We start from the raw sequence: 15,514 nt of genomic DNA, 5'->3' as shown, positions 1-15,514 counted from the left end.
AATCAGAAGGTTGCTGGTTCGATTCTCGGGTGTGCAAAAAATGACATTGTGTCCTTGGGCAAGACAGTTCACCATACTTGCCTCAGACGAACTGTCCTTGCACTTACTGTAAGTCGCTCTGGATAAGAGTGTCTGCTAAATTACTAAATGTTAATGTAAAAATAGTAGAATAGTAGAATAGAACGACTGAAAACTAATTGGCACACGAAAAAAGACGCAAGACCTGGCGTGTATTTATTAACAAGTACACAAGTGAATTTTTATTTATGCAAGCAAATTTGATCCTACAGGTCAGGAAAGCCACTTCAAGCTGTTGGCACATGTATGTACAAAAAAAACTGAATCAATTATAAGCCTGCTACTAAGCATTCTTGGTGAAAGTACAAAAGACTAATACAAGGAAGAAGCAGAAAGCGTTTGTCTTGTCAGGTCGTAACAGAAGAAGCCACGCTGGTCCTGATCAGGTTAAGACGTGGATTTAAAGCCCATCACACAACTAAAGAGAGACGACTCAAACACTACAGTCTAATATCATCAGCATAATGCGGTAAGCGTGGGAGTTTTAGTACTGCACATATAAACAAGGGGTTGACCCAGCAAGACAGTATAAGTGTAAAAAAGTGAAATAAAATGACATTTGAGTCAATAATACTATACCATTAATGCATGTCCATGCCACAAAAAACATCTAAATTCACAGTCTTTACCTAACAGTACAGTTATCCAACTCAGAGTTGAACACCAATGCGCTTACACCTAGAGAGAGCACAGAAATGGTCAAATGAGTGCACGAAACTAGCTCTTAGAAGTACTGACAAAACAAATATTGCCAGGCAATGAAATGATAGGCCATGTTTGTTGTCCTATGGCATGATGACGTGTAAGCAAGACAATCAGACTTTTACTGTCATGAACAAAATTACTTACTGTGACACATTTTTCTTACAGCCCATCCAAAAAGTGCCACAACACCAACAACTTAATTTTTTTTATCGTCAAGATTTGAGTAAGACTGATAGATGAGTTGTGGATTTAACCACAGTGATCTCTTTTCATTCTTGTATGAATCGTCCTGATATTGAAGTGCTCAACATATAGGTATGCATTTATATATCAATATATACACTGCAGATATCTGCAAAAACTTGTTTCATTCTAGTATTTATAAAGTTCACTTTTAAGAAATTAAAAAAGGGGTTATGAAAAGATGTTTGCATGTGCTTATGTGGCTGGATTAAAGACAATGGAACCATTCTGTCCTAAAATAGCTTTTCCTATTATCATAAAATAGTCCATAGTTTATCATTTTAATGACGAATCCTGTCTTTGATACTGACCTAGGTCAAAGTTTCCTGTTTAACAGGCTTGGCACAGCTAGCAAATAATATCTGTTCTCGTGTAACATTTTGGTATCTATCCTTAATTGGCATGCTATTGTGAAACTGCAATTACAAAAAACAATTGTAAGATTCGAATTCCTTTCACTTCAAGTTATTTTCATCCCAGTTCATGGCAGTACAGTACTGCTACATTATCTAAAAGGCTAGAGATGCTTTTTATAGTTGCCCTGTGAGATTGAAAATATTTTTAGTCTTCAAAACAGATTACCCCCGTTCATCAATGTAAATACAGTTCTTGAAAATGAAACTTTTTTTAAAATACACAAACATGAGAAATGTGCTTGAAACCCTTTTTAAGCCCCAACAGACCACCTCATAAATGAAAAAAATAAATAGTAAATAAAAACAAAATAAAGATAAAATATTTTTTTCTATCAGTAAAAATAAAAGAAAACCAATAAAAAAAAAAGAAATTCTAATACTGGATGTAAAAAATCTCCTACAAAGAAAATACAAAAATAAACTGCTACTTTTAAACTTTACTCCAACTCTACACTACCGTCTACAATAGTAAAACTACCCTACACACTATCAACAACAATAACCCAACCGATACGTAATTATAATACTAATAATAACATGACAGTCCATGACAGAGGTGAATGGGGCTGATGTCGTTTGAAATGCTGTTTGTGGGGGCAGGGGGGGGTGAAGGGTCCCCGGACCACTATGTCACATGACGCACCAGTGACATCAGCAGTGGCGGGGGCCCTGAGCGCCCCCCTCAGGAGGGGATGGTGGAGAGATAGAGAGAGAGGGGGGGGGAGGGGTGGAGTGGCAGCGACAGGCCTCTCCCTGGTCTTATGTGTAGGCGTTGAGACGCTCCTTGGAGCGGGTGGAGTGGATGTCGTGGAGCTCCTGTTCCTCCTTGGACTTGATGTCTTCGTACTTCTGCATCCTGCAGGCGTCCTTCACGTACGCCCAGTTGGCTGAGAGCACCATCAGGTAGTGGATCTGGGACAGGGGGCGCAAACCGGGCCGTTATTCAGTCAGTGAGTCATTCAGACAGTCAGTCAGTCATTCAGTCAGTGAGACAGACAGACAGACAGACAGCTATTCCATCATTCAGTCATTAAGTCAGACAGTCAATCAGTCAGGTCGGACATGCTGTGGCAGTTCTTCAGTTTGTTGACAGTATCTGGCCTGTTTCCTAACCTCACGGGCTTTGTGTTACAGAGGTGCTAGGGAAGCTGTAATTCTTTACTCTGCCACCAGGTGGCAGAGCAGTAGTTTCTGTGAGCTGGGCCCCAGTGTTTCCATGACAGCAGAGGCTCCATGGAGACACCCTACCATTGTGAATGCATTGTGTAAATCCTGCCACTCCTTTCACAAGGAATAATTTACAACTACGATTCCCATCTTCCTCGTCATCATCACGTATGGACAATGACCAACCAGGTGGATTGATTTGATTTGAAGTGAGTCTGGATCCCTACTATCCATCCCAGACAATACACTTCTTTATTCATCATGTGGATTTTATTGGCTAATTAGCACTTAAGTTATTATCTGATCTAAAATGAAGGATTTTTTCAGTAGGTAAAAAAAACCCATCTCCAGTCTGTGTCTAGGGACGTACCCCTGCTGGTGACTGTCTGTGCTTCAGTGGATAAATGTTTAATTTTCCCGGACATTTGTTTAGACGGAGAAAAAAAAACCACCAGGCCGTGTCTCTCAATTTGCACCATCATCCTTGACTAACGAGTCCATTCTCTTTCTTAGAAAATGGCTCCTCCACAAATTACTAAGTGATGTTTCCAACAAGCACCGGCCCTTTCTTCTCTCAGTTTCCATGACAACACGGTGACATGGCCAGCGTCTCGTACAGAGAGAGAGCGAGAAAGAGAGAGGGAAAGCATATATCCACTGCGCCAAACTACCTCCCTTCCAGCCATTCCCACAGGCAAACACAGGTACCACCAACGCACCCCAGTGGCACACACTATAACAACTGTTATCTTTCGTGTTTTCACATAATTCAATTTATTTCTTATCTATTATGGTCAATAGTGACAGGAATCATATCAAATCACAGCCTTGTTAATGTATTCTTTTTGGGACTAACAGTTGGGTAAAAGTTCATAAAATCTACTGAATTCAAACTTTCAAACTTTCTCACTCAAGTAATGTCAGATGAATTCTACAGAGATTACATACACAAACACAGTCAAGTTCTGATTTCACTGTTCATTCAATGAGACATCACTCTCCCACAGAAGCGACTCAACAATATCAGTAGAATCTATTATGGTGGAGTTGAGCAGTAGAGGACTGTATGTTTATGTTTAAATAATTTAAAAGTCTCTCACCATAGCAATAACTGCAGCTCCCGCCCCAGCCAGAGCACAGATGAACAGGTGGAAGGTCATATCCAGCTGGAACACATACAGGAGAGGAGGGTGAGGCTACAGCAACTAACATACACGTTCATATTTTAGTCATTTAGCAGACGCTTTCATCCAAAGCGACATACAATAGATCCTATAGAAAATACAGCTGATAATCTAGGACCAGAAGTGCAGTGTTTTTCAGTATGATAGATTCTTTGTTTTACTTTATCTACCTTCCAAATACAGGGAAATAAATTTGTTTTGTGGCCTCATATTAGGTCTGACACATAAGTACCCACCTCGTTCGATTCACACATCTTGTAAAACTTCTCAGATTTAGTACACACTGTTTTGGCCTCAGCAATTGGCACGATCCCTGAAAAGAAAGACATGCCATGGTCAGCACTGGAACAGAAAGTATATCTGTGCACATGTTTTGTGACGTGTGACCTGTGGACAATTACCCTGTAAGAGATTTATGAGGGAAGTGTATTCTTCCACCAGTGGCATGAATGTACTTGACCTGTGCCAGGTGGGTGATTTAAGAAAGAGAGAAAGAGAGATATAGAAACAAAGAGACAGAGAGAGAGAGAGAGATAGAGAGACAAAATGTGCCAGAGAGGAAGAAAAGAAAGAGACAAAGAGAGAGACCAGGAGAAAAGGGAGATAAAAAAAAACTAAAGAGAGAGTGACAGAGAGATCTGTCTCCTTGCTTACCATACTGGCGCGGGTCCAAACATAGGGTAACCCCCTCCAGCATGGTTGTGTTTTGGCAAATGGTCCAGATGTTAAAGTACATGAAGACCGGAAGGGAGGTGAACGCCGTCACCCCCAGCCAGGCCAGCATGAAGATATACGTCAGCATGATGAACTAGGACGACACACATAGGACAACAAGTCACATTCAATGTTGTGTAAAGGTTTCCTGGCCTAAGCTAGCAGTACTTAAAAAACAGCAACTCTATATTTTGGCGCCTTTTTCTCTCACCCAGGACAGCAGCAACATAATTATCCTTTCATGAACAACTAGAATCAATTCAACTCCTTAGTTTCCCCTCCCAACTGTATTAAAAGCTCCTCTAGTTTTTGCGTGGGGATGTGTGTGGTTGTCTCCTCACCCAGGCGCTGACACAGCGTCCACAAGTGGTGATCTTGAAGTCTCCATACAGGTCCTTGATGGCCCCGCTGGTGAAGAAGCCCTCCACCATCAGCAGGATGCCGTACACGAAGAAGGCCGAGGCGATGCCGTAGATGACGTACTTGATGATGTCAATCCTGAGGGGGCGGGGGGACAAGCAGAGTTAAACAACACAGTGTCTTTTCCCAAGTGTGTCTCATACTTAGTGGTCACATCATTAGTGTGACCGCTGTCCTTTAGAGCTTTGATACTTGTCCTTTAGACCTTAAATACATATTTAACATTTGTCCTTAGACATCGAACACTGTATGTCCTTAGACATTCACAGTAACGTCTGTGTTTAGACCTAAAGGCCCCTGGTGTGGGTCTAGTGGGCGCTGTGCTTACATGGTGAAGACGTCCAGAGAGTCCATGGGGCTCCTCACCACCTCAAAGTAGTTTTGCAGGATGGTGACGGTGCCCGACAAGGCCTCGTGCCCACAGCCGCAGAACAGGGCCACCCCGGCGTACAGCAGGATGGTGGCGATGAGAGACGGGTAGGGGATCCCGCCCAGGCATTTGATGCAGCACTCCAGGCATCCTGAACACACACAGATACAGACATACACAGAGAGAGAGAGAGAGAGAGAGAGAGAGAGAGAGAGAGAGAGAGAGAGAGAGAGAGAGAGAGAGAGAGAGAGAGAGAGAGAGAGAGAGAGAGAGAGAGAGAGAGAGAGAGAGAGAGAGAGAGAGAGAGAGAGAAAACGAGAAGATTTAGCTGTCAGTCAATAGAGAACTCAAGTAAGAAGTGCATGTTTAGACACAAAAAGCAAGTAATGCAAGCCTGAGGCAGGTAGACAGACAGCAAAATTCAATTTTTTCTATAACAGATCTGAGTGTTCTGGAACAGATCTGAGGAGAAGGCTGGCTAAACAACAGACGGTCATGAGTGTCTTAGTTTGACGCAGAACATCTTCTGACCAGTCACCTCTGACCTCTGACCTGAACCCTCCGCCGAACCTATCGTCATCTAGCAGGACGCGTCTGCAGGGTGAGTCATCACTGTTCTGCTTACTGTCACACTGCTCACTGTGGACGCGGGGTGTCTGTGTGTGTTGTGTCTGAGTTGTGTGTATTGTGGAGACAGACAATCGGTATCTGTGTATGTATATCACACCAAGCCAATTTTGGCTCATGTGGATCCCAGTTTGAATTCCAATCTAGAAATGAACGTTAAATGAGGTTCTTTTTTCTTCTTAACTGCATGTAACACTCTAATGTGGTCTGTCAAAATTACTGTGCACAGTTAATGAAATGCGCAAATGTAATTTCATGCTCATGGAAGAATCCTCAGGAGCATTTACATCATTATTAGAACCCATGATTAAATTATTAAATTATCTTTCATCTGCATCTCTGGTCACGTTTTGCTCCGTTTTCCTCTTAGTTTTTCATTCAAGAATCTGCAACCGCGCAATGGAATGTTATTGTCATTCAAGAGGACGTCGATAAATTACGTGTTACAGTGATTGCGGTCATACCCGCCTTCCCTCCCCGCCTCTCACCCACCGTCGTCATGCGATCTGCTCTAGCTCTGCCGGGCGAAAGCATAAGCACGAGCGAGCCCTCCAACTTGCGCAGCTTCTGTCTCTGAGCGGAACCTGCACTGAATACCAAGCAGCTCGAGCCCGCTAGACTTGCTGAGCAACAAGCCAATCCAGCCAGGAAGATTATGTGTCCTCGCAGATGTAATCCTGCATTCGATTGTGCCGTTATCGACACAAGTATCTCCATCGCTTCAGTGCAGTGATATCTTGATTATACGAGCTCTTATCGGTTTTAGCGGGAAAAAGCGATGAAAAGGATCGTCGAATACAGCTATCTACCTAGGGCTGCAACGGTGTGTGTGTGTGTGTGTGTGTGTGTGTGGAGGGGGGGGGGTCCCATTAGGAGAGCGGGTGTAATTGAACTATTCCTTGAAGTGAATGATTTGTGTCATGTCCCTATTCAAAGTTTTATTACCTGAGCATTATTCAAACTAGTGTCCCTTGAATGGGCGATTAAAGGGGATATATATCATTTATATAAATATAAATCAATTTCAGAGGATGAACGGCCGAGTGGCCTAATCTCTGGTTAAAACCTTGATTTCCTACTTATAACTTGAATTTGTCGTGTGGATTATTATGTTGCATCTATGCTACACGAGCGATTCATTGGGCTACAATGTTGAGTCGTTGGCCCTCGTTGTTCCAGTGTGATGAACGATTATTTTGTTTGTGCTAATATAAAGAAAGCTGTTGGGATCTATAACGAAATGCAATATCTGTTAGTAACACAGAGCAAGACACTAGTGTAACTTCTGGCTCACCTAACTACCACAAGTAATCTAGCTAGTTGACTATCCATAAATCCTGATTCCTGGCGGAAGACTAAGAAAATTGGATGTCGTTACCATGGAAACGGATATGGATGTGAAGCTAGCACTGGGAGGAATAAGGAGTTGATTTAAAGAGAATTAGGTTTTATTGATTGTGTGGTGCTAATTTGACGGAAGACGACTATTGGACTGGTCACACCGTTTCCCACATAGTTTCTCGAATGAGAACGTGCTTTTGGCTGTTTGAGAACAATAAAACTCAGACTAATAGCTAAATAAAACTCTTCCGTCAGCCTTTTTTGTTTGTTTCTTTGTTAAACATGGGTAATTACAGCTAGGTATAGCAATATCACAATATCTGATGTTGGCACCAAAAGGCAGACGTTTGAAAGATGAAACGTTGAGTCTTAGACCCAGACAAACGGATAGCTCCTCCCTGCATAGCTAAACCGTCATCCAATTCTCAGCTCTCCATTGATCCTGACTCACCCTGTGGGATGTGAGCCGCTGAAAATGACAACCAGTGTGTAAATTGACTGAGAGGAGCTGCAGAATGCTTGATCCATTATTTAGCGCCAGCACAGCACAGCGCCAAACATTTTCATGCATTATTTACGCTCGCTGCATTAGTGTTACATTACCTAGGACGTGGAAGACGGCTGCTTAATGAGCAGTCGGTGCCATGCAAATACCGCTCACGGTCTGAACTATGGGTTGAGACGCAGGAGACCCATTGGAAGCAAGGCCTAGCCACCGTGGGGATTTGATTGCATTGATAAGTGAAAACTGAACGTGAAACTGATTTCAGTTTCAGCTTTAGCCAGATTGGTTTACGAGGGAGACTGCATTTGCTCCTTTGTGGTGTTTTTGAATAGTTGGAGATTGTGCCCTCTGACACCTTATTACATCAAGGATGATTTAAAACAAAGAGGTATGCTACATAAACTGTAGCCACTGTTTACAATTACACTATGATGCAGAGGCAAACATACTTTGGTAGATATCGAGTCAGTTATTAATGTTGGAAATGACTGACACGCCCGCTTTAGCCATTGTGACTATTTTATATTATAATTCATGTTGCCATCATAAATACCAATTATCTTAAACTTCGTTGAGGAATGGGGAGATGAATACCTCAGTGTAAGGTACGATCGAAACACAAGTCCTGTAGTTTTCTTTGTTCTGTTTTTCAATACATTTTCAACTGAGGGGAATCATTGAATACATGTAATTAAAATCACCGATCATAAGGATTAATTTTAGTCCACGAATAAAAGATGAATGAATATAACCCCCCCTCACACACACATGCACACAAACCCCTCTTTAAAAAGTGAATTCTATAATTTCACCATGACCCCAAATACCCCCCCCACCACCACCACCACCAATCAACAGAAGGCGTCTCTCTAATACAAAGAGAAAGGACACCCCCTTCTCAGCCCCCCTCCCAACTCCCACCTCTCTCCCATCTGTCAGTGTCATGTCCGACAGGCAAGACACACACACAAACGCAAACACAAACACACTCATTAATTTGTTCAATATTTTCTATCCCACGTACTCTCCGAAAGATGGAGGTTACTATTACGTAACGGTCAGTCACCCCTCGTAATAAGAATCTCCGCCGAACCGTCCTGAAGACAGCAGGAATGCAAGTAACTCAGAAGACAAAGGACTCAGAGTCAGACACCCAAATTAGCACTCAAGGGAAAGCTGGAGAAGCAGGGTGCAGTTAGATTCAGCACACCACCAGGGAGGGAAAAGGAGAGGCAGACATGAAAAGGTGGTGGGGGTGGGGGGAGGAGGTGGAGGGGCGTTTGGTTGGGTGTCTAGCGGTGTGTGCATGCAAGACAGACTCTAGCATATAATGATGATCATTAGATCCTAGGGCCCGGAGACTTCCGTGGAGGGGGGGGGGGGAGAGCTGTGCGTGGGCTGGAGCAGGTTGTGTGTGTGTGTGTGTGTGTGCAGTGTGTGTGTGTGTGTGTGTGTGTGTGTGTGCGTGTGTGTGTGTGTGTGTGCGTCTCAGGGATGGGCTGTGTGACCCCTCCTCAGCTCGGTTCACAGCCCACCCCCCCACCCCCCCACCCCCCCACTCCTGTGAGCATGTTTAATCAACCAGTATGGTTGCCATGTCAACCGCAGCGCAAAATCTAGAGAATAGGCCGGGCACTTCAGAGCCATGACCCACTTACTGTATGTCAACAAATTCAGTGGGACAATAGTGAATGAGACCCATCACACAGATTAGCCCTCTGGGCTGAATGGCAGGACAGCCGGGGCCTGAGAGCTGGGAGCAGGCACAGATTTGATTCAGGTTTTTTTCTCTCTTTTTTCAAGGGTTTAAGCAATCCATGATTACTTAACATGGACGGGCCTTTTGTCTGCACTGATGTACCTCGTGGAGCGAGGGTTAGAGATAATGTGTGTTAGAGATAAATGTACTATCAGGCTAGCGTTGCGTTTGTCTGAATTCTTTTTGAAGTCTTCAGAGACTGTTAAGCTCTACTAGTGTACATCTCCACAGTTTAACTACAAGGTCCAAAATGTCGATTGAGTGTCGACTGCAAAAGCCCTTCAAGATATTATCCGGTTTTGTGAGAGCCTGCTGTTCCCCTATATCTAATCTAAACTTGCAGTGGTGACTAATCTTGTTCATAACAATGAGACAGCCTTCAGAAGCCGGACAGCGCTATCCAGGACAAGCGAGGGAACAATTGGTGGAACTCCCTTGACCTCAACTGGGCTGGGGGTCAGGAGCTAAGGACATGGGAGAGTGGGTCAGGGAAGGAGACTGTTGGTCTGAGATCACAGTGTGGGACTAGTTACCCCACATTTACACCCTCATTCTCAACGTGTACCTCACCAACGCCTCCAAGGGGGCAGATGAATGAGCGGTTAGGGAATCGGGCTACCAATCAGAAGGTTGCCAGTTAGATTCCCGGCCGTGTCAAATGACGTTGTGTCCTTGGGCAAGGCACTTCAACCTACTTGCCTCGGGGGAATGTCCCTGTACTTACTGTAAGTCGCTCTGGATAAGAGCGTCTGCTAAATGACTACATGTAAATGTAAAACACAAAATCGGAGCTCTTGGATGTTCAGATGTGCATGTGAAATAGGAATTTTTCTTTTCTTCTCAACATCCTGTTTTTCAATCAAAATATTGCCTGTGTTTGCTTTGGATTGTGCTGCGAGTTATCAAAGCATCACATCCTTGAGCTTTATCTAACTGATCAAACAGAAGGGGAACCAATCCCTCGCAGAGAGGATTCTTGGCTCGGCCAATGCTAACAGGTGTGCCTCTCACAATTTTTCCATTCGGATCTGAGTCAGATCAGAACGGAAATGGCCCTAAAACGCCGATTAAATAAACCTTGTGGTCCATCCAGATTCTGCCTTGATAATTAAGAGATAACTACAACCATTGACACAAGTCAGATGACATTTCTGTTTAGAAAACGTCTGTAAAGGAGGTTTTGTTGTCTATCAGGGTGTTGGTTTGTCCCCTGTTGCTAGGTACTAGCTCGGCACGTAGCATGCAGCGCTACATTTGGCTAACAGCTGAACTGAGCAGATCCCACCTGGTGCATCTGACTCATAATCTGAGATTTGCAGCCTCAGAGGAGGATGAAGTGAAGGCCTTAGCAAACTGTGTGTGTGTGTGTTACCACGGACACCTACATGTCTTTTTTCATCACACAATTAATTTTTGTTCTTAAGCTGATTAATAAATATCAACATATTGACTATTTTGGTGTCCTTTTTAAGTCTGGTCTTTTGGTAAATGTATTAAATCAGAAAACAAGTTTTAAGGACACAAGGAAGTGGACAATACTATTAAACTGGTATTTTACTGTTGGGTTGCTTGGTTACTGATTCGTTTATACCTGGCAGGGAAAAGAGCCCCAGACGACCCTGTGAGGTAGCAGGGTTCTGTCCTGGTGGGACGACCCACAGAAAGTGCTCCTAAATCGTCTTGTCTTTGTAATTATGTCATGTCATTCAGGGCCGCGGTAGATTCTCTGTTGTAAATTACATTAAAGGGGTGAATAAGCATGAATTTATCCTGTAAACTATTAGAAAAATCGAAACCAAATTTGTTTTAATGATATAACCCAAAGACATACAACACCTTCAGGATGGAGTATAAAAAAAGCCTGATTTGTTTGCCTGACAAACTAAAGCATTCGTTTGTTGTTCAAACAAAAAGGATGGTGTTAAATCTCTTGTGTATTCTAAAGTTAAAGCAACTCTCCATAGTAACGGTAACATCCCTCCATAGTAACATCTTGTCCTGTGTCTCCTATCTCACCAGCTCCTGATCTGTCAGCTTCACCATGGAGATGTGAAAGAGAGGCTCGCTCAAGCAAAAACAGCCAACTGTAAGCCAACAGCTAAAGCAGTTCACACAAGGTGTGGTGGAAAATGTTTCTTTTTATGTAACGTGCAGTGTTTCCCTCCTTGATTTTATGTCAAGATGAATGTTTCTTGTTTGTGTGGTTGGGTTTGGATGGGTGCACCCAACTGCAAATACCAACCCCCGAACAAGGTTTTAAATATTTGCTCTTGTGGACAAGATGCACTGTATGAACGCTGTCCTAGAACTTACATAAATAGTCTCTTCCCTAACACAGTGTTCAGTGATTCCACATGTCATCCACTGGACTTCGAAAGACTGTTGTACTTGGTTAGATAATTCAATAACTCTCCTTGCAGACTTCATCTAATCAAACATCTCTCATCACAAACACACAACCGCCACCATCCTCATCGATGACGGTATGTTCCCCAAATATCCCCTCCTGGCGATTAATAAAGTGTTATCTTAATAAAGTGTTGAATCACTTCAAGTTCTGTGCTCTTGAATCCTGACTCCAGAACACTTCAGAGAGTCCACACAGAGAGGAAGCAGAGAGTAACGTTAACGTTGCCCCCTCAGCCCGAAGCAGACTGCTGCTCCATCTGCATGTTTTATGAATCCATCTCCAGGTTCGATGGAGGGATGTGCCACTTTGCCACATTTGGGCCATGGGAGGCCACTGCTAGCACCGCAGAAGGGTTCAGCTAAGTAATTATAGATAGTTAGCCATTTTCCTCACAGGCAGGTGACAGACAGACAGGCAGGCAGGGCCAGCTTGCGTGATAGCCTCTTTCAGTTGGTTAAACATTCTTGGAAGGAAAGTGACCCACGGTGGCAGAATGGATTTAAGGCTAGCGCTGACACGGTTTGTGGGAATGCACAGCCTATCCTTTAAAGGGAGACTGAGCGGTATTAAATCCAAGATGTGACAGTCATCTGTGACTGTTTCTCATGTTGTGTTATGTTTGAGGACACTATTGTGACAGGACCATAAACATGGAGACGGCCAACAAAAAGATCTGATGATGTCAATGACATCATTACCTCAGTAGAAAACACAGGCGGCAGTTTGCATCAATAAGTGAGAAACGCCCAGCATTCTCAGCTCATTTGCACACACACACACACACACACACACACACACACACACACACACACACACACACACACACACACACACACATGCAAACACAAACACAGACACACGTGCAAACACACACACACACACAGACACACATGCAAACACAAACCCCCCCCCACACACACACACACAAACACACACATGCAAACACACACACAGACACACACATGCACACACTACACGGTGCCCAGGATACCAAAATGTCATGTGCAGAAACGGGCAGACGGAGAGTAGCTGCAGGGATAATGACTAGACTTTGACAGCGCCATGGCAACTGTTTCAGCTCTCTCCCATGCCGGGCGGTGTGAAGCACTGATGAGAGGGAGGGAAGGAGGGGAGGAGGGGGAGGGAAGAGGGGGAGACAAGCACAGACATATGAAGCTCTGTCACATGCACCAAACCTGGGGAGGAGAGAATGGAGGGAGAAAGGGAGGAGGGAGAGAGGAGAAAGGGAGGGAGGAGGGAGAGAGGGAGAGAGGGGAAGATGCATGTATAGATATAGATATGTATTTTTTTCTTCATGCAACAAACCATTTGAGCTAATATGGCCATTTAAAAGAATGCAGATATTCAAACCTAAGCACTGGCAAACATTAATATATGAAAACACTCCTATTTCTGCCTAAATGCATAACAAACACTCTGGCACCAAGGTGGGGGCTGGGGTTTGCATTATAAATAGCAGCATCTCTCCAACACAAAGCCTGCAAACAGGCTTCACAAGATGAACGTGAAACAGACCTCGGTCATGCGTCATTTTCTATTGACAATGCAAATCCACTTATTTCAGAGCAGCTTCTTTATACACTTTTAGACAATGGGGGTTATTAGTACAGAGGCTGAAGTGAGGTCCCTATTCTTTGATGTCCCTGATCTGAAGGCATGGCAGCCTTATCCAGTGCACAAAGACAACACTCACTGAGAATTCACAGCCAAGCCTCACAGGGACTGTTCACACCCCTCTGACTGCCTCGACAGCAGTAACACACACACACACACACACATACACCTCCGATAAGCATACACTCAATGGACAAAGGAATCACCCCAAAAAACAGCTTTTCATATTTCAAGAATTCAACCAATGTTTTGTTCAGCCAGAAGCAGTTAATGTTGAGACGAATCACACACAAAGACAAACCCCACAAACATGTTACTGAAATGGCATTTCCGTCCACGTTATTACAAATATCGGCTCATTCTCTCTTACCCTTCTGGTTCTGCCCCTCCTCCATATCCTCTTCCATCGTGGCTATTCTAGATGTGGAGCGACTGGAGATGTGTCAAGAAAGCTCCTCGCTTTGCAGGTTCGAACCCTGTAATTTAAAATTCTGATATTAGCTGACGAATAGTCCACAGGGCGCTCTTTCTGTCTCTCACTCTCCCTCTACGCGGTGGCGAGAGCGTTTGTCAGCACTGATTTCAGTCAAGTCGCTATACTGTGAGAGGGGTCACTGAGCCTGCCTAACGCTGTCCATCGCGAGCCACTGTGGCGAGTGCTTAAAAGCTTGTCTCTAGCAGAGACTGGAGGAAGGGAGAGGAGGAGCGGAGAGAGCGGGAGGGGGGGGGGGGTGCGAAGGGTGGTCTCAGTGGTGGGCAGGAAGAGTGTGAGGGGAGGGGGGTGGAGACTGTTGCCAGCGCAGGTGCTCAGAGGGGAAAAAATAGACAAACAAAAAGCAGAGAATCTGGACTAGAACACAGTCTATCAAAACAGATCCTCACACTCTGACCAGAGAAGAGAGGGGTGTTTCTCTGGAGACGTCTCCCACCCGTCCATACCCAGCCCACCCTGACAACCCCTCTTCTTCTGAGAAAATGGTTAAGTCCGTCAGCCCCCCTGGCTATGTTCTGCTGCATTAACCGAACCTCTCCTTCATTGGAAAAAATAAAGATTTTACGAAATCAGAAAAGGGATTCTCCTAATCTTGTTAGTCATACAGATTCAATTACATCATGACAAAGACATTGTCATGGGATTCTTATCATGTTTTTGCATGTATGTATTTATGTATGCATGTATGTATGGATGTCTGTGTGGATGGATGGATGTAGTTTGAGTATATATAAAGTGTACGTAGCACTGTGCATTACAGCACTACTCTGAAGAAGGGATGTCAGGATGGATAGACAGTTATAGTTAAGTTTCAACTTTATCGTTGTGTATTAAAAACATAATGAAATACTTGTGTTCTGGCTCTCCCTGCCTTAACACAAGAGAAACAGAATCCCCCCAAAACAAGTTGGATGGATGAGTGAATGAAAGGATGGATATGTGAATGGAAGGGTGGATGTGTGAATGGATAGATGGATAGCAGATGGATGGATGGATAAATGCTAGAAAAAAAACTTAACAATTCTTGAAATATGAGAAAGATTGGTGAGGTTGACCTGTCTTAAAGGAAATGCCATAATATGGAAAGACGTACAGGTGTTGCAACAAGCTGACATTCAGGCATGAAGGTGAGAACCTGTAGCGTGCTCTGCTGTTACTAAGTGAAACCAAAATGGATTACAAGTGACGAAAGGTAGAAGGATCACATACTAACTATTAATTATGCAGAGCATTTGGTAACATGACGTTACATCATAGACAAAAACGGAAATCTGAGATCATCTGATCCTTGTTACTAGGCTGACAGGTGACTGAGAAAAAGGTAAACAAATTCAAGTAAACAAATCCTAAATTCCTTTATACAGCAGGGTATGCAGTGAGAACGCACGCAAGGGAAGGCCTACTCTCGCCAGCTCCTCACAATGCTTGGCTATATATAACTTTGCTA

The 15,514-nt window shown here is 43.8% G+C and overlaps 1 protein-coding gene across 1 annotated transcript; it reads right to left on the bottom strand.

The window, feature by feature from the left end:
- Positions 1 to 231: 231 nt before the first annotated feature.
- gpm6aa (glycoprotein M6Aa) lies at positions 232 to 14,376 on the bottom strand. Its single transcript, XM_062476243.1, has 7 exons — positions 13,945 to 14,376; positions 5,256 to 5,448; positions 4,849 to 5,005; positions 4,448 to 4,601; positions 4,030 to 4,106; positions 3,710 to 3,775; positions 232 to 2,354 (listed from the first exon to the last, which is right to left on the bottom strand). The coding sequence occupies exons 1-7, from the start codon at positions 13,979 to 13,981 to the stop codon at positions 2,202 to 2,204; spliced, it is 837 nt and encodes a 278-aa protein (XP_062332227.1). The 5' UTR covers positions 13,982 to 14,376; the 3' UTR covers positions 232 to 2,201.
- Positions 14,377 to 15,514: the final 1,138 nt, after the last annotated feature.

Source organism: Osmerus eperlanus, chromosome 13 (genome assembly GCF_963692335.1).
Source record: "Osmerus eperlanus chromosome 13, fOsmEpe2.1, whole genome shotgun sequence".
NCBI lineage: Eukaryota > Metazoa > Chordata > Actinopteri > Osmeriformes > Osmeridae > Osmerus > Osmerus eperlanus.
This window is presented reverse-complemented; position numbering and strand designations above follow the sequence as displayed.

Coding starts and splice junctions, on each gene's coding strand:
- gpm6aa (XM_062476243.1), bottom strand. CDS start 13,981: ATGGAAGAGGATATGGAGGAGGGGCAGAACCAGAAGG. Junction 4,602..4,848: donor GACGCTGTGTCAGCGCCTGG/GTGAGGAGACAA, acceptor GTGTCGTCCTAG/TTCATCATGCTGACGTATAT. Junction 4,107..4,447: donor TTTGGACCCGCGCCAGTATG/GTAAGCAAGGAG, acceptor CTTTCTTTTCAG/GGATCGTGCCAATTGCTGAG.